Here is an 18,896-nt window from a genome sequence, read left to right as displayed (position 1 = left end):
GGCCCGCTCTCCCCGCGGCCTCCCTCGGGGGGGGGCGGCCCACCCCGCTCTGCGCCTGCTCGGGGCGGCGCGACGTGGCGGCGGCGGGTTCGGCGGCGGCGGGTGCCGCCCCGGCGCGGCTGACAGGCGGGCGGCGGGCAGACGTGTGCGAGCGGGAGCGGCCCGGTGGCCCGCGCCCCTCCCCGCCCCGGCCGGGGGCCATGTCGTTATGCGGCGGCTCCAGCCCCGCCGCTGCCCCTCGGCCGCGGCCTCGCGCCGCCCAGATGGCGCGGCGGCCCGAGCTGCTGTGCGGCGCTGCCATCGTGCTGGGCTGCGCCTTCCTCGTCGCCCTCAAAGTCACCTGCAGGTAATGGCGGAGGCCAGGCGGGATCGGGGTACGCGGGGCCCGGCCGAGGGGAAGCGGCCGCCGGGGCCCTCCTGGAGCGCGACGCCCTGTGCCCGCTCTGGCCGCGCGTCTCCCTGTGCTCTATGGTCGGGCTCCCTGAGGCGCCGCGCGGGGCCGGGCGGCGTCAGGAGCGGCCGTTCCCGGGGCCGGGAGGAAGATGTCCGTGTCCGGTCCCGACGGCATGCGATCCCCATGGCAACCGCGGCCCTTCGCCTGTCGGGGGGAGCCTCGCCGCCAGCGCAGCGGTGGGGGGACACGGGGCCCAGCCAGCGGCGCCGGGCGGGGGCTGGCGGGGCAGGGCGGGAGGCCCCGGCGGTGCCGCGGGGGTGGGGAAGAAGCGGCAGTATTTTTAAGACAGGTATGTGTCCTCCTCGGAGGGTGTGGGGGCGCGGCGGTGGGCACGCGAACGCACACGCACCTGAGGGACAGGTGCTTTGTGGAGAAAGCTGTTTTTCATGTCCAGCTCGTACCCAGCTTTGCCCCAGAAGGACTGAGGGGGCCGAGACCCTTCCCTCAGCGCGCTCAGCCGGCTGCGGGCAGTGGGGCTACAAAGTAGGGGGAAACGGGTCTCTTCTGGCTCATGTTGGTGTCATGGCACCCCCGTTACCTGCACCTGCTTCCCACCGAAGGATGCTGCGCTTTCTTTTTGTTTTCCCCTAATCTGGTGGGGCTCCTCTTGGGAGCTGGAACTGCCTTCGTTGCAAAAGTCTCCGTGGTTCCTGTTTGCAGAGATCCTGGTGTACGTGGGACTGGGCGGGAGAGTGGGGTGGTGCGTGGGAGGCAGGTAAACGCGCTGCAGCTGGGCAGCTCCATTCTGGAGCCTGAACTGGGAGCTGAGTGGTCTTGGATGGGTTTTAGGTCAAGGTGACTATTAGGTGCTTCAAGTCATACTATATTAACTTAAGAACATCTACCACATTTGGGAGTGGGAGAAGGCTATGAGGATCTGATTACTTCCCTGTTCTGCAGAATCTCACAAATTTTCATTCCAAGAAATACTTGATTTGCAGGTAATACTTCTGAAAAATACTAAGGCCTTCATTTCTTCCCTGTCCACAGAGGGTGTATTATTTAAATCAGGTGAATTTTAAGTCTAGGAATGAGTTGCTCTGTGAGCAGCAGTGCCTCTGTTCCAGTAGTCTGTATCTCACAGTGACCAGATAATTTAGATGAAAGTGTAAAGCTCTTGCCCTGGTACAAAATGTATGGTGAAGGATTTCTGAACTTAACCACCTCCCTGTTTTACCGTCCATTACTAAATGAGTAATTTTTTTTTTACACTTACAGTGATACTTCTGTTTTATTCCCGCTCCTCTCTGATTTAAAACCTGCATGTTCTTTCATTTTACTGCTAGCTGTGTTTGAAAGCTCACAAACGGAATGTGCTTGGAATGTGCTTCTCACCACCCTGTACTCTGTACAGGAAGTTTGATTAAAGGGTTTTGGCTGTTCAGATTCTAGAAAGGTTTTGACTTTTCAGAGGGTAGTTAAATACACAAACTAATATCAGAATTGTATCCCCTGTTCTGTTGCTTTCAGAAACATAGAAAATTCAAGCGTAAAAATTCTGTGTGCAATTTGCAGGATAGTTAATTGCATGTGTTAATTGTGACTACAGTATATAGTTTCTCACCACACATCAGTACGGTTTGCAAGCAAATCTCAGTACCAGAGTACAGTTACTACCACTGCACTTACAACATGTAACTTTCGAGACCAATGGATAAAAAGTAAGGAAAGGGAAAATTCCTTTACTACAAGGCAGTCTGTTAGTGGGGTGTGAGGTTTTGCGGGTTCATAGTGGCTCCAGGAATAGCCAAATGAAGCCTGACCTAATACGTATTATTATGGAAAGCCTGTGGTTTCGAACCTGAATTATTTCTGGCACTATGCAAATGTCTTTAGAGACAACCCCACTCTAAGGACCTTGCAGTCAAAGGCGGTTGCTGATCCTACAGGCACTTGCATGTGCTTTCCTTTATTACCAGGTGGTTCTGTTGAAATGAGTTTAAGTTTTTATAGGCTCTGTGCAGGTAAATAACACAATAAGTGTTTTAATAAACGATATGTGATTATTAAGTTTGTATAATAGTGTATTATGTAATCCTCAGTTTATACTTGTGTAATTTTTAGGGGATCAGAGCCCTATTCTCTTTGTAAACCTGGGAATTATGTAAAAGTACTCTGTTATGCCTTTGGTATTGCAGAGGGAGTCACTACTGAGCAAATCAACATAAGCTGGTTGCTATTGATTTATTGTTTCGGGTTTTAATAATTACTAGAGTTTTTTTCATATTTGAGAGTAGCCATGTAGTTCCTGACCCATTCACGTCATGGGGCTTCCGTTGATCTGTTCTACACTTCCTTGCAATTTGGAGCCAATTCCATATCTCATTTTTAAGGCTTATGCTGTTATGTTCTGTATCCATCTGTCTGCCTTCTCATCACAACTCTTGAACCAATTGTCCACTTTCAGTTTAATTCAGTAGGGGAAGCAGAGGCTTTAAACACGTTTAGGTTGTCCATTTTCGCTAAAACTGTTTAAAGAGGAGAAATTCTAGTTAATGTCCCTGAAGGAGTATGTGTTAGTGTGAGATCAGCGCTTAGCTGCTGTGTTTTGCTTTTGGCAGCTAATCAGGGGGTGTGTGCTGACCTGTGAGTTAGAGCTGTAGCACGTCAGTGTTGTGTCCTGTCCGGCTAGCAGTTACAAATCACGGGAAGCAACAAGCAGTTTGGATAAGTGTGCGGTGCAGGAATAGGAGGGAACCAGAGGTGGTGGTTGTGAGGTGACATAAGAGCTGAAGGACTGGGGAGGGAGGTTACTGACTGGGGGAGAAGGGAAGGAGCAAAGGTCCCTAGAAGGAACTAGATTTTTGGCCATCTGTGTGAAAACATAATTGTTCGAGTAGTAAAATCAATGATTTGGAAACATGAGGGACCAGTTAATATTTTTAAAATTCTGGATTTTGAAGCAAATACTGTCTCTTACATGTTAATTAAGAACTTCCATAACTTTTAGAAAATATGCTTGGAGTGATTCTTAAATCTTGAGCTTCAAGTATATGCTTAGTAACCTGGAAATGAGAGAAGAGCTGTGGCTTTTGTGGGTCTGTATTGTAAAAACAACTTACAAACCAGAATAATTGTAAAGTTTGAAAATCTGGCAGTATTGTTAGGAGGTTGCTTAACATATGAGTTCGACGGTGTTCAGGGCTCAATAATTTTATCACAATTACTAAAATTGTAACCTGAGAAAGATCAAATATCAGGTAAAAAGATTTTTGTGCTAGCTTTTTATTGTGATACAAGTTAAAGGAATGCGTAGTCTTTCCTAAAACTTCCTGTCACATAAGGAACCGTGGCAAAATTGAGCATTACAGTGGTGTGGTCCAGTTTTTAACCTGACTTGCTCTTGTGTAAATATAGCTAGCAGAAAATTTTAGAATTAAGAGAGTATAAAAAAGATAATATGATCATTCACTTGCATTTAAGGCAGTTTATACCATAACAACTTCTGAACACCTTGGAAATGACAAGTTCTGGATTGTTTAGTTGCTAGAAAATGGTTTCCTGAGTATTTGATTTATGTTCTTGGTATTACTGGTCAAACTAATTTCTCTTAAGAAAATCTGTCATAATCGCTTTAAATTGGGGCTCTCTATTTGTTGATATTGTCCTTACATTGAAGAGAAAATACGCCCTGAACGGTTTGCAGTCCCTATTCTAATCAGTAAAATAAACTAACACACATTTACGTATTTTTTTCCTAATACAATATAAAAGAATAGACATGTAGAATACTTTAAAGCAAAGTGTAAGGCAGGGTCCTAGTCTCTGTTTATATGAACATCACATCACAAAACTTTATGACCAGTGTCTCTTCTCTTATCAGGGTCCTGTTACCTAAAGTACAAGTGTTAAAAGAGGATGAGGCCAGGGAAGAAATCCAAAGAAATCACTCTTCCTGGTAATTTTATGCTCTATAGCAACCAGCAATAAGAGTGTGAGCTAACATACCCATAAACATAGTGCATGGTATCACAGCGTGACTTCCTAAAGCTTGTTAAGGGTGGTCTTTAGATTTTTGTGGTATTTCATGAAACTAACTCAGACAATCTAAGTTGTAGTCATTTGCATCAATTTCTAAAGTTTTGTCATTGCATGATCTTTACTAAGACTAAAAATTAGGGCTTTGGGCACTCTTTTAACTACTGCTGTGCAGTCTCAATAACCACTCTTAATTTCCTTCCTGCAGCCGAGCAAAAGATGTAACAATGCCAGCGAAGCTTCCAGTGAATTTTTTCTCCACAAGATCTCCAGTCATTGATCTTTTTCGTGGACAATTAGACTATGCAGAGCACCTTCGTCAGGATTCAGAAATCGTGCTGTATTTCTTCTATGCGCCGTGGTGCGGCCAGTCCATTGCAGCAAGAGAAGAAATAGAACATGTGGCCAGCAGATTATCAGACCAGGTAACTCCAGAGAAGATACAAATCTTAAACACGACCTGACAGCTTTTTAATCTCCAAGCTGATGCTAATTTCTCTCATCCCATGGGAACCAGTAAGACTTGAATGCTCGCATTTTAGGCCCAGCCAGTTTTCTTAATTTTAATTTAACATACAGAGCATTAGAATAAATGGAGAAAATCTGTGATTCCTGCTCAGTTGTCTGTTATTTCTGCTCCTGAATGGGGAACGCTACAGATTTCTTCTGGTAAAATGTTCTCAGATTTATTCACCTGCCTTCAGACAGAAATTACAGGGAGTTTGCTTCCGGTTCCAGGATCCTTGGAGACACTGATAATCACATAAGATAGCAGCTATCACACTGCTTTGTAGCAGTTGGTTACATATGAACACTTCACAGGTACAGCTGTCCTAAACCTCTGGTCATTGAGCTACACTCTGCAGAAAAAGTAATTAATATGAATTATGACTAAGTCAGTAAATTTGAAGACTTTAGATTAAGAAGCTTAAAAAACTAGAAAGAGAAGTAACCGAAAGGATTGCTGTTGCAAAGTAATAAACAAACAAACAAAAGTCTTGTGAGAATTAAGAGGAGCATAAACGGAACACTGAGTTGAAAAGACACTGAAAATAGCAGATGGAATGGCTTGGAAAAAATGCACGTTGCATAAAGAAGGTCACAGTAGTGTACTTTGTTAGCTGTGAATTTTTACCTACTTTGCAGGTGCTGTTTGTGGCTGTAAATTGCTGGTGGAACCAAGGGAAATGCAGGAAGCAGAAGCATTTCTTTTATTTTCCTGTGATACATTTATACCATCGGAGGTAAGATTTCATACTTACAGTCTGGGCTTTTTATTGTTGTTTCGGGAAACAGATTGTATAAAATGTTGCATTTTGAAAATGTTACATTTATGGCTATAGTAAATAGTCATAGAGGAGGAGATTCTGGGTGAAGCTCATCCTGTACGCTACTTAGGTGTCAAGAAGGACTGTAAATGTCAGTTAAATGACATGCTGCACAATTCTTATCCTTATGGAAATTTTCTTTTGCCCGTGCATCTCCTGGAAGTTCTGCCTCCAATGAAAAGTATTCAGATTTATATATTAATGTCAATTGTCTGCTTGCTCTGTAGATGGATTACATCACCTGGTCCCAGTTTGTGACAGCAATAAAGTATGTACTTAAGGGCTATTGAAGTTAGTGGAATTGAAGTGCATATTTAAATGGCACTATGTACTGAAGACTTTCTTCTAAATTTGAACTTTACGCTCACTTTTTTTATGGTCCAAATGTTGAGATATCATTTTATATAACCTTACTGTTATTTTTCAGTATTTGCATGTATTGTCCTTTTTTTTCCTTTCCTTTTTGTGTGGAGCAAGAGGTAAGAAAACACACTTTCTAATGCTAGGTACAATAGAGCTGATTGCTGTGTAGTTTATCCCTTGCATTTTACTTGTGTACCCTAATCTTGAACTACAGCTCTCTTCCATTACAGAAGCTGATTTTGGGTTTTTGCGGGGATTTATGCGTTGAGGAGGAACAATCCTGATCTTTGTCAGCTGAACTTGGAACAGACACAGATGGCACTGGCATAATTCAAACTATAATAAAAAAAACCCAACAGCCCCACTTGGATGTAGATTGACTTAAACTTAGTTGATCTTGAAATTACAACATGTTAGATGGATACACTTGGGTGTTATCAGTAACCTTAAATGGAGTTGCAACAAGATGAAATGTAAATTCATATTGATGGTTCATAAAAACCGCTCATGCTGGAGATACTAAATCTTGAATGTTGCTTACTGGGCACGCAAGATGTTGAAGCAGTGCGTGTTGCTGTTAAGACAAAAGTTTGTAATAAACCACTGTAGGATATAGAATAGTGCACTTTAGAATACCATTTGAAAGCATCTGAATATAGGTATCTCAGTGCAAGTTGGATATTTTTCAGAGTGTCTTTATGTATAAATTATGTTAAAAAATGCATCACATTAAATTCTTTAGTGGGAATGGACTAATTCCTTATGCTTTTTGTGTTTGATTTCATTTTGGACTGTGATGCTTTGTTGAACCTAATGATAATAAATCAGATGCAGGATTTCGAGGGGATGAAGGAGAAGCTTTGGAAATCATAGCCACAAGGCCTGGCCTGCCTTCTGTTTTTGCACTACCTAATGTGGTGTCACCTGTTTTATCAGATGGCTGGGGGAGAAACTGTAGACTCACTGAGTCTGTTCGTCAGCAGTGTGACTGGATTCGTCCCTGCTTTATTGAGTGCTACTTGTAAAAGTCTATGTAAAAATATTGCACCTTTTCAGATTGATGCTGTTTAGAGTTTTAAAATAATCATGTCAAAATAGTGGCATTTTTCACATCTGTATTTTTAAGTCACTTGTATTTACTTTGGACAAAGCAGAAAGATATGTATATGATCATATAATTCATATGTGTATTTTATCAGCATCTTTAACGGGACTCATCCATCCCTTCGTCCCCACCAACACACTTGCACCTACCCATAGACACTGTGTTAGACTCACTGCAACTTCTGTGCTGTACTTTGAGTCTGGTAACACAACTCCTCTATCAGTTACGGAAGCCACTGTTAATTAACACAGAGAGCAATTCCCTAGAGGCTGAGCATGCTGTCAATGTAACTCCTATCTCTGCCACCCCCAGGAGGGACTCTCTCTATTGTTAATTTAAGTCTTAATGTTTTATTATTTTTTTTGGTACTAGTTTTGGACCAATTGAATACAAAGGCCCTATGAGTGCTGTTTATATTGAAAAGTTTGTTCGACGGGTGATGACACCACTACTCTACATCTCGTCTCGATCAAAATTACTAGATTTCCTCTCAAATTATGAGGTACTTGTCTCTCTTCTCTAGCTTTACTGCTGTGGTTCAGAAAGAGTTTGACTTGTTTCACAATTAAATTTGATCTGCTCCGAACTACTAGTTTATTTCCGGGATCCTGAAATCAGTGCCCTGTAAATTTGTTAAAATCATAAAACATGAAATGACAAATTCATCATGTTGGTTCCCTGTATAGTAACTCGTATAATTTAGTGATGCTCTTAATTTGAAGTACTTCAGTATGTAGAGATAACAACCAAAGTTGTTACCTCACCAAAAAGTTACATATGAATGAGAAAGAAGGGAGAAATCTTTTCACAAAAATCTTGCAGTCTAAGTTGGGAAAGCATTTGAGAAATACATAATCATTGCTTTAATTTTTAAAAGAATATTAAACCTTACTAGTAAGATAAGTCATGATAAGTAAAGACAAATGCGAAATCAGTTGAGATAATGGCTCCTAACCACTTTGTATGCTGTAACTTCATTATTTTAATCCACTGGTACATTGTGTTTTATTAATTTTCAGTCTGTTGTGTTCAGAGGTGCCAAGATTGGTGGCAATGCTAGTGGATTAATAGCTTCCAATTAGACAAAATGCATTTACAACAGAACTATTTATAATCCCTTTATAACTGTTCATTTCTGTACTGCACAATGGAGAGATACCATAATCTTACTAAACCCCAAGCTGTTAGAGCAGAACGGAAAACCTGATCAACAAATTGATGCTGTAGCAGTGGCCAAAACATGTGAAGGGCTCTCCATGGTTTCAGAATGAAGCAGAGCTCCTCTTTGAAGTAGCGCGTGTTCTAATGACGGTTCTGCTGCAGGATGGAGCATCACCTGTGCTGTTAAAGGAAAGCTGCCACAGCGTAAGGGGATGCCCACTGGTAGTTATCATGGGTAGATTCTCGCTCCAGTTTATCCCTCAGGAGCTATTCATGGGTTTAGTTTTCCAGTGTTTTACGTGGAGACTGTGAGGCAGGAGTGAGTTGTGTGTCTGTCTCTGGTGCTGATGCTTTGTGTGATCACAAGCAATTCTGTTGTCTCTTCACTGCTTCAGTTTTGCCATTCTAAAACTTTTTTTGCCTCCTGTAGAGATTTGTTCAAACTTCCCCCCTTCCTGTGTTTCAAATTCTGTGTCTCCAAATACCCGGTCTCTATGTTCAGCATTTGTTGTTTCTTTTTTCTGAAATGAGCTAAGAATAGTCTGATCTTTTATGCTGTTCCTCAGTCATTTAAGGCTGAGGTTATTTCCCAGACTGGGGCACTAGGTGCTCAGTGTCTTGCCTCTGTAAAGTTAAGCAAGAGGGGGCAAAGGGTCTACAACAGTAACAGCCAACCCACGCAGTAAGATCTATTCAGGGAAAAGGGCATTGGCTAGTGCAAGTCCAGAAAAGCAAATTCTGAGTGAACAGGAGCTGGGATATAGAGAAGACCCAAGAAATAAAGAATTGTGTACAAAGATGGATGGAGAGGGAAACGTGGTCAGGCACAAAGAAAAAGTTAGTTTCAAACCAGAAATAAATGCTTTGTTTTATCATTTTAAACAGTTAGAAATGTGAATGCTTTCTTATGTTTTCTGTGGAAGTTGAGGTACTTTATATCTTTTGTAAGAGAAGATACAATCCAGGAGGTGACTCCTGTGTTTAAGAAGTGAGAAAGTTTGAGGAGTTGAGTAGGTTACAGGAAGTGCATGCATGGCTAATTGCTATTTTGAGAGCCTTGACTAGTGTCTTCCTTTGATTTTTGATCTTCTATATATTGAAAATGTTATTTTTTAGGAGAAAGGAAAGGAGAGAACACCGTAAAGGATAGATCATTGGTCATTTTGTCAACTGTTTGCTGCTTGATCAGGTTTTTGTGATTTCTTCATTGAAAAGCTAATTAATTTGAAGCTCAGAATATTTTCCAAAACATTTGTCATCATCAGTATCTAACTTCCAGTCCTCTGTTCTGCTAGGGAATGGGTTCTGCCAACTTAGGGGATATTTATTTTTCACCTGAAAATTTCAGTTAAAAAGAACCTCTTTTTAGCTGATCCCCAGACTCTACGTAGGCAGTGCCCTTTCTCTTCCTTGGCTATTTCATTCTACTTTGGTATTAAGATCTCCCATACTAAAGAAGCAGTAGGTCGCAGAGCAGTTGTCTGTTGCTCACTTCCGGTCCTCGTTTTGTTTCTCTGTGCAAGGGTAGCACTATGTATAATCTGGAGTATGTAATAGGTTGGTAAATTATTAGTAGATGATTGGTTTATTTGCAGGGCATCATGTCAAGCTGAAGTTCTGCTCAGCCTGTGTTTTCACACTTAAAAGAGCTACTGCACCCTTCTTTTCGCGTTTCAAGGGCATTTTGTTGTTGCCTGTCAAGTTACTAATAGCCAGGACTTCAAGTCTATAGTTGTCTTTTTCCATCTAATCTGTGAAGCTTTTGATGCTTTAATCTTGTGTTCCAATTCCAGTAGCCAGCTTTTGGCAGAAAAAGCATCTGGGAAAAAAAAAAACGGGAGCTCTATTCATACTCAACTGAATATGGAAATCTATTAAACATGTTAGCATGCATGAACTAACGTTTACTTGTAAAGGTACCAAGATGAAAATTCAAAGCATTTTTTTAAAGTTGAATCACACCAAAAGATACTGAAATCTAGTAGTATTTTATCCTGTATTCCAGTGTTAATTAGCATGATTTTTATTTCTAAGAAATACTGATGAACAGAATCCAGCTAAATGTAAGAGCAGGTGGTGTTAGTTAATGGTGTTATATGCATTGCTCAACCAAATCACGAATATCATGAGATGCTTTATTGCTCTCACAAGAGGGCGCTCAAATCCCATGAAGAAATTTTGGTTGAAGACTCGAAAGTTTAGATTCTGCATTTTCTGATTTTTTTTTAAGGGTGTTTTGTGGTTTTGGAATGGTATTAGTGCAAAACTAGAACTGGATAAAAATTAGAATTCAATTTTTGAGAGCAAGGGAAAAAATCTCATTTGGAAAGCAGTTAAAATGTTGGAGTGTATAGGAAAGATCTAAGTTACATCAGGAGAAAGTTACGCAGTTCCTACCATAACTCCAGGTACCTGTAAGTACCTATAATCAGGCTTATTTCGTTTTCTTAACTGCAGAGATTTAACAGTTTCATTTTAATCCAGACTGGCGTGTCTCATTCCTCACCTGACTAACCCAGCTACTAGAAACGGCCTCATCCTTCTCAGGCACAGAGGAAGAAAACATGCAGCTTCTGTAGTTAGACAGGAAGCGTCATTTGCTTACGAAAACTAAATGTGCCCAGGGAACTCATCATTTCCTGTTTTCGGGAGAGGTGGGGGAGAGGATTTGTTCTGTCTGGGAGCTAGCTGGCATGTATCTTAGTACGCTGGCAGCTTTCTTCCTTGCTCTATTTGTGTAGAAATGCTTCCTGAGCATTAACCAGCTGTGTAGGATCTGTCCCAGAAATGGATTTGACTTAATAATTTGCTCTTGTGTGTGGTACTGCTGTGCCTGTGTTAAATGATGATGTGACGATTTGCTTTCAGTTCTGGATACACAATGTTTTAACATCATTAGAAAATGAACAGACTTTTACTTGTGAATTTAATTAATCCTAATATCGATCAGCAGTTTCTTCTTTGCATGTCTACGGTATAGAATTAATGGTATGTAATATTGGTTCTTCAGATCCCAGAGATAACACATTCCTTTCCTCTTGCTGTTTTCTTTCCTGTGTTCACAGATAAAATGAAGCAGGAATTGCCTGCCTGCACAAGTCTGAGATTCTGAAAACAAAAATCATCTCCCATACCTCAATGCAATATAGCCAAAACATAAAAATAAATAAATAAAAAACGGGGTAGAAATAACTTGAGTAGTAAAAGTGGTTATCTAATTGTAAAAGCTATTCAGTAGCAGTGGGGTTTTTCTTGTTCTCTGTTCACATTACTTCACATTTATTGGCCTTTAAATTTCTGAGCTCTTTCATCGCATAGTCATTTAATACTGTCTTTCTGTAGCTCTTCTGAGTCAGCTATACTTTCGATGGTTCCCAATAACCTTTGCAAATTTTGTTCCTCCCCCCCCCCGTCTTTCCCTTTTCTAAAGTGTTTATAGAAATGTTGAACTATGTGAGCATCAGTACTCACCCTGGCTGGCTGTCTTTGACTGTGGAAAACCAATAACTTCTACCTGCAGTTTTCTATCTTTTCTGCTAATATAGAAAAGGACCTTCTGTGTTATTCCTTGCCACCTTAGTTTCTTCCAATGTGTTTGGTAACTTCTTGTAGGCTTTTGGGGAATTACAGGGTGCTGCATTGAGTAGATCAGTCATCTACATGCTTGCTCATTCCTTCAAAGAACTGTGATAGACTTGAGGCATGGTTCAGTAATAAAACCATGCTGGCTGTTCTTCAATAAAAATTACTGACCTGAAGATAGCTGTTAATTCTTAAAGTTTCTATGAACTTGCTGTTCTGTAATTGTTGAGATTCTTGTCAAGTCTGTTATTTGTTTAATTTAATTGGCATCACACATTACTTTCCATTCCTCTGGTGTAGAGACTAAGCAAGAAATAGGCTACAGTACAGTTAATGATTTTGTATTCCATATATGAGTTTCACTAGGAGATGATATTAATGACTCTTCATTATTGATGCCCTCAGGTTTGTTCCAAAGCCTTTCCTACAGACACTCAGTTTGAGACAGGTGCTGAAAATTGTTTCATGGAAAGAAAAGCCAGTAAGCTCCATTCTAGCAACGCCAACACTCCTAATCTGGTGTCTTCAAGCTATCCCTGTGTCACATTTCAATATTTTATCCTCCAACTTTATACAGAGCAAGTCATATCCTGTTGCAACTGGTTACTCCTAACTGCCTGCTGAAGATAATTAACCATAACTCCACACAGATGGTTGCCTGGAAGAAACTCATCATCAGTAACAGCTTGTATGTAGGTGCCCACATAAACTGCATGCAGGTAGCTGTTGCAGCATCAGTTATTATTTTGGAGGTTCTTGCATGAAAGGGAATTCCTGCCGTCAAGCTCTTCTTAGCATACTTGCTAGGAACCTCTTACTTACATCGAGATATCTCTTCTGTAAGACATGAATCTCGCTTTAAATAGAGCAAGATTCCTTCTTAGTTGTCTAGCATCCGGAAGTGTTCAATTTTGTTAAAATGAACAGAGTAGTTGGTATTAGCAAGTGAATCTCTTTTGTGTGGTACTTGAGAAGAAATACAGCATTTTAGAAGCTTTCCTCATATGTTTAATTGCAGTCTGTAACAGGGAAGAAATTTTAACTGTTCTGGGATGATCATTAAAAGGATATTAATTAACCAGATTACTGATTAGGCATATAGCATTAGTATATATTCTCTCACTACAATTTTTTCTTATTGAAAAAATACTTTCCAAAAATGTCACATGGAAGCATCTTATTTTTCAATGTTCAACAAACTGGCGGGCAGAATCAGAACATCACCTCTTTTAATAACTTTATAAATATTTCTAGATCTGACTTTTGTCGTCTTGTCACATTTTACTGCCGCTTTTGACTCTTCTTTCATTCAGTATTTGGTGCATAAGTTTGCTGTGTTCAGTAATGGCATTCAAAAATGGTCCTACAAAAAGGGAAACTAAAACTTTGATTATATCTGTCTCCTTATTTTTGTTCACTTGAATGCTTTAAATGTTTTTTGTAAGGGTTTATTTCTTTTTACTGTCTTAATTTAGTACTAGGAGAAAAAGATGAACAATAATTACTCACCTATTTACTGTTAAAAAAAGAGTGCGGCTATTTTACTGTATTTTTTCATTTCTATTTTAATTTTATTTTTATTTTCTTCTTGACAATTGTTATTGCAGAAACTTCACTAATTGCTTGTATCTTATATTTATTATTGATAATCTTCTGATGGTACCTCATAATGAGTCTTTATGTACACGAGTCTTGTGTTTAGCTTTCATTTATGAAGGATAATTCCTGCCTAAAAAGAGCAAGTCATTAGTTGGAATGCGCACTGCTGCTGTTAGTGAGCATCCCGAGACCACTGATCGATACTGAATTAGCCCAATTCTTATGGCTGGTATGACTATCTGAATTCATATCACTAATGACAGTAACAGGTAAAATATATGTTTGTGTTTTAAAAAGAAATTTAAAAATTTATATGTAAAATTCTACAAAAAAAAAAAGCAACCTCCAAAATGCCAAAAGAAAATACTTATGTGGGAATATTTGCCACACAAATGGGTGATCAGTGGGTCTGGAATCTTTTGTTCTACAGCAATCCCTTGAGCGCTCTTGCTTTATGCGTCAAATGCTCTTTCTGTATGCACGGGTGGAACTGGGAAACAAATAACACAAAATAACCAAATTCCATCACTTACTCTTTCCTGAAAGTTTATTAAGCCAATTTGAGTAATGAGTTTAAAAAAACATAATTAATAATAATTTTTAATGGATTATATTTTGCAGAATTTATAAACAAAACTTAATTGAAATTTTGGAACAAGAGAAGTGTAAAGACTACTCACTTTTTTGTTCCAAGTCAGCTTCTCCCAGATTCTCTTCCTGAATTTAATATGAAGCCATTCAGACTTCATACCTGGCAAACTCAACAGGCCTATTTAGGGATAAGTCTTTTAAATTTTGAATCATCTGTTTGGCAATTTGTAGAACTTCATGGATATGCAGGTGGAATATGGGGCGCTCTCATTAGTTTTGTGCAGCTGGTCTCTCACTGACTCCTGCAGGTTATACTGAAGGACTTTACAACGACTGATAGCTTAATGATGGGATGATAAATTGGCTTAGCAGTTCAAGTATTCACGCACAAATTCATATGTAGTTGCTAATTATGCGCAACACAGAGAACAATTAAAGTGTTAGTGTTGAGTAAGTTGTTCATACTCTGAAAAATCACATTTTATATTCCAATCCTAAAAGAAGTCTTTATGATGCTTGTGGTTCTTATGTTGGTGCTGGAACTGACTCACAATTTTTGCAAAGCAAATATTAATTGTTTTTAGTGACCTTTAGTAGCTAACATGGGAAATAAGCAGTTTGAAACTTACGCATCTACAGCCTTAAAAACCCTCTCTCATACATAGCTTTTGAATGACAACTTTAGAACTGATTTCCATTCAATCTGTTAATATTAAAATTTTTCTTGCAGCATAAAGTGACTGTTCTTCAGTGAACATTGTTGTCTTTTTAAAATTGTGTTTTACTGTAGGCAGATAAGTTCAGTGCCCCATATATTTATATTTGAAAATAGCTTAACTAACTCTAATCCTTCTTATTTCAGCCTGGAGTTCTAGGATATTTTGAGTTCAACGCTTCACCTCAGCCGCCTGGTTATTTAACGTTCTTCACGTCAGCATTACATTCATTAAAGAAAGGTAAAACCTTCATTTTCATGAGGCATCTGTGAATCAGTTATGTATATGGGCTTCAGTAGTTTTTTTGCAATATTCTGTAACGTGGGAATTAATCCCTTTTGAGTGTTTCTTGATGTTGATCTAATTATGAGACTTCTATTACAGTGCGAGGACTGCTTATATAAAAGGCTTATTATGTATTTTGTGATCGGCCATCATGGAATAAAGTATATGACAGTCTGCTATTCAAGGATACATTAAGATACAGTTTCCTCAAAAACCTAAATGTGTAGCTGCAACCCATATAGAGCCATAATCAGACTAGCACATAAATTGAATCTAAGAGTGTTTGTCTTGTGCAACATTTGAATTGTCAGGTTCAGGGGCATTAGGATGAACTTGACTTTGTCATTACTTAGTAACTGAATTCAACAAAGTGCTTTCCTGGATGGAGTTACAGAGCTGGTACAAGGTAACACGATGAGAAGGGCTTTTTCCCCCTGTTGTTTTGCATTAATAATCTAAAGTACAAAAAATCTTGTGTTTAAATATGCAAACTTTGTATATGATTAATACCTTTTGGGGGGGGTCATATATTCTGGATAGAACTTTCTTAAAGTTCAGATTAGCGCATTTTATGGGTATTTCTTCCTGTCAGCAAATGAAGGAAATTGATACCGTTATTCTGATTTTTATTGTACCACTGACTTGATATATGATATAGAGCCTGCTCTCCTGTATTTTATTCTGTAATTTCCCCATTTATATGTTGGGATAGTTCTTTGCAATGTGAAGATGAGAAGCATTCTATCCTTGTGTGTACATACTTATAAATATAGAAATACTAGAATGTGTATTTAAATTATATATATATTTACAGTAAACATACATCATCTCAACAATCAATGTTCATACCTTTTCCTTACATGTGTATTTTATCGTGGTTTTTGAGATACATCTTGCTACATGTTATGGTTATCTGCAATACCAGATTATATATTTAATAAGCAAATCAAGAAATCGGTCAATTCAGGTTAACATTGTCTGTAGCTTGAGTGCAGAAGAGGAACGTTTGTCATCTTCCGCTCTTGTCATCTTTCTTCTGCCTCACTTAATCACCAATATTGGCAGTTGCTAGTCAGTAAGATTTCTGTGCCGCCTTAGGCTTTCAGGAGAGAAGTTCAGTGTGTATAATCGTGTTTAAAAACTGAAAATTTGCCCTTTCAGATTACCTTGGAACAATACGCTTTGGAGTGATCACAGATAAACGTGTTGCAGAGGAAATCTCTTTAGTGCATTCGGGCAGCGTGTATTTGCACAGACATGTCAACACATCTCTTGTGAGTATTGTATTTACATCGTAGTGACATGGAGATTGAAGCTCTGTCGTAGTAGACCATTAATAAGTGTTTCACAGAGCTTTAGGATATAGGATGCTTAAGAACAATATTTTTGTGCAGTAATACACATTGTCATTCTACCAGTCAGCAGCTGTTTTAAACAGTAGCTAAAACCCAAGCTGATCGTCTCTATTAAACCAGAACCCAAAAAACCCAAGCATCTCAGAAATTACTACACAAAGACTTTTTCCCAAGGCGTCTACCTGTCAGTGGGTCAGAATTAGAAGGCTACCTGAATGAGGATGTGGAAATAGTGAAAACTTGCATTTCAGTTTAAGGGTGTGATATTACACTGATTAGAAAAATCATGCAAATTAATTTAATTTAAAATTTGTAGTAACTCTTAATCCACGTGCCTTGTTTTTGGAAGACTAAGAATGAAAATACTAACTTTCAGATTTGCTATTTGGCATAAAGACTTTATTTATCCACACTGCTGCCATGAGTGGAAACTCTGTGAAAATAAGTATTGTAACGTGTGTTTTATTCAATTGAGACTAGGGAAAACATGGATTTCCCAGGTCAAATTTCTGGTAAATACATAAAACTACTTTTGTCTATGCAAATGAATTAAGATAAATTTGCCTTAATTTATTAAAATGACTCTACAAGCTGTGAGGGCTTTTTATTATGCATTTCTTTCCTTGCATTCAGTAATCAGAAATATCAGTTTTTAATATTTTAATAAAATATCAGTCTTGATGTTGGGGTCTTAAAAGACGAATTTAAAATGAGTTGATATTGTGAATGAGTATTGGAAAAAGGTTTTCTAATATGCCATAAATCAAGATATGTGATGATACCAGCTTAGAGGCGGAGCTCTTTCACTTATAAAGAGAATTTATACTAGTGAGAAAAGTAAACCTTATAAAGATGTAGTAAAAGAAAGAGGAGCTTCCCTGTTAGAATACTTTTTGCCTGAAAGATGTGAGTGCTCATATGAACTGATGAGTATTTGGAAAGATTTCCCAAAGGGAAAAGGGTATATGAAACACTGAAGGTCGCTGAGTAGTTGAATTTAGAAAGAGTTTTAGGCATTACAGTAACAAAGTATGCAGCATTTGAGAACTGCATTCATTACTAAACCATATGTTTAAGTGAGGACAAATAATTATTTTTTTCCCCCTTCAAGATCTATCCAAACGACATCATGAACTTTACTGCTGAGAACATTTGCAAGTGGGCTCTAGAAAATCGAGAGATGCTCATACGCTGGCTGAGACCACATGGTGGAAAAAGCCTTCTTCTAAACAATGAGCTGAAGAAAGGACCAGCACTTCTCATATTTATACCATACAATCCCTTAGCAGAAATTCATCCTCTTTTAGATGAAGTAAGTGAAATAATTATTTTTTACTTCAAACATACTAGAATTTGAGAACTCTAGTCAGGGTTCTGAGCTTAATTGTGACAGATATCTCTTTCTATTTCACTGTTCCAAGTATTCAATTTTGTTTAAAAACATTTTCTTAAGCCATAATATCACGAATCCCTTATGCTGGTTTGCACCCCACACAATATGATTTTTTCCTCATGTCAGCAGTTATTTAGAACAAGCACCTAATTCTTTTCCTTGGTTCTGTTCTTCCTGTGGTGACTGCTGTGACATGCACAGATCTTTGGTTTTCTGTTCCAGTCGACATAGCTCAAATGAAAGAGCAAGAATGCATTTGAGTGTTGCAGGACTTGTGTTTTGTCCACCCCACTCTATTTCTCTTCTCCTTCCTTCTTTCCAGAAGTGGTTATGTAAGGAAGAATGGACCTTTTTATTAAACCAGACTGGTTTTTGAAATATAGCCCAATTGAAAAACTACTCAGAACTAACATGATTTTTATATCCTATACGTTCTTAGTTGCCTTCCAGTTTTCTCTTCCTCTGCCATTATTTCCATTTCTGAACTGCCTAGGACAGGAGTTTGTGTAGCTGTGCGGTGAGAGAGACAGGGAAACTAGTTTGGCTGAAAAATACTCCTCCTTGCCCTGCCTGCCTGCCCACTCCCCCCCCCGGCCCTGGCTATTTTTCAGCTGGAACCCATTGTCCCATTTAGTATATTACACAGCTGCGCATCATAGTGATGATCGCATAGCACCAAGGACAAACTAGAAATAGACACAATAAAAGCTAGTCTGCTACAGGATAGGGTTGGGGAGATCTTTGTGGAAAGACTGGAAAAGAAGTGCAATTATTCTTGTACTAACCTGGCTTAAGTCTGTCAGACTTAATTCAGTGATGCTTGTCACAGATTAAATATTTTAGTAACAGGTACCGCTTACTTAGATCAAATCAGTGCAACATAAGATGTTCAGTTTCAGATTTCATTCTACTAAGTAAGAGTATTTATATCAAAATGTGAAATGAGGTACAAAATATTCCAGTTGATCTTGTATAGCTTCACTTTG

The 18,896-nt window shown here is 39.1% G+C and overlaps 1 protein-coding gene across 3 annotated transcripts in view; it reads left to right on the top strand.

The window, feature by feature from the left end:
• Positions 1 to 85: 85 nt before the first annotated feature.
• Positions 86 to 18,896, top strand: part of TXNDC11 (thioredoxin domain containing 11) — a 29,922-nt gene continuing 11,111 nt past the window's right edge. The window contains exons 1-8 of one of the 3 annotated variants that reach the window (XM_063343297.1): positions 86 to 346; positions 4,278 to 4,352; positions 4,641 to 4,857; positions 5,579 to 5,676; positions 7,601 to 7,730; positions 15,024 to 15,117; positions 16,324 to 16,436; positions 17,629 to 17,829. In XM_063343297.1, the coding sequence (XP_063199367.1) occupies positions 201 to 346; positions 4,278 to 4,352; positions 4,641 to 4,857; positions 5,579 to 5,676; positions 7,601 to 7,730; positions 15,024 to 15,117; positions 16,324 to 16,436; positions 17,629 to 17,829 (1,074 nt within the window). In that variant the 5' untranslated portion in view covers positions 86 to 200. Of the gene's footprint in view, positions 347 to 4,277; positions 4,353 to 4,640; positions 4,858 to 5,578; positions 5,677 to 7,600; positions 7,731 to 15,023; positions 15,118 to 16,323; positions 16,437 to 17,628; positions 17,830 to 18,896 lie in introns of those variants that run through there. The other 2 variants (XM_063343298.1, XM_063343299.1) reach the window with 2 other exon arrangements.

Source organism: Chroicocephalus ridibundus, chromosome 8, assembly GCF_963924245.1.
Source record: "Chroicocephalus ridibundus chromosome 8, bChrRid1.1, whole genome shotgun sequence".
NCBI classification, from domain to species: Eukaryota; Metazoa; Chordata; class Aves; order Charadriiformes; family Laridae; genus Chroicocephalus; species Chroicocephalus ridibundus.
The sequence above is the reverse complement of the archived record's forward strand: the minus strand, read 5'-3'. Positions and strand labels throughout refer to the sequence as shown.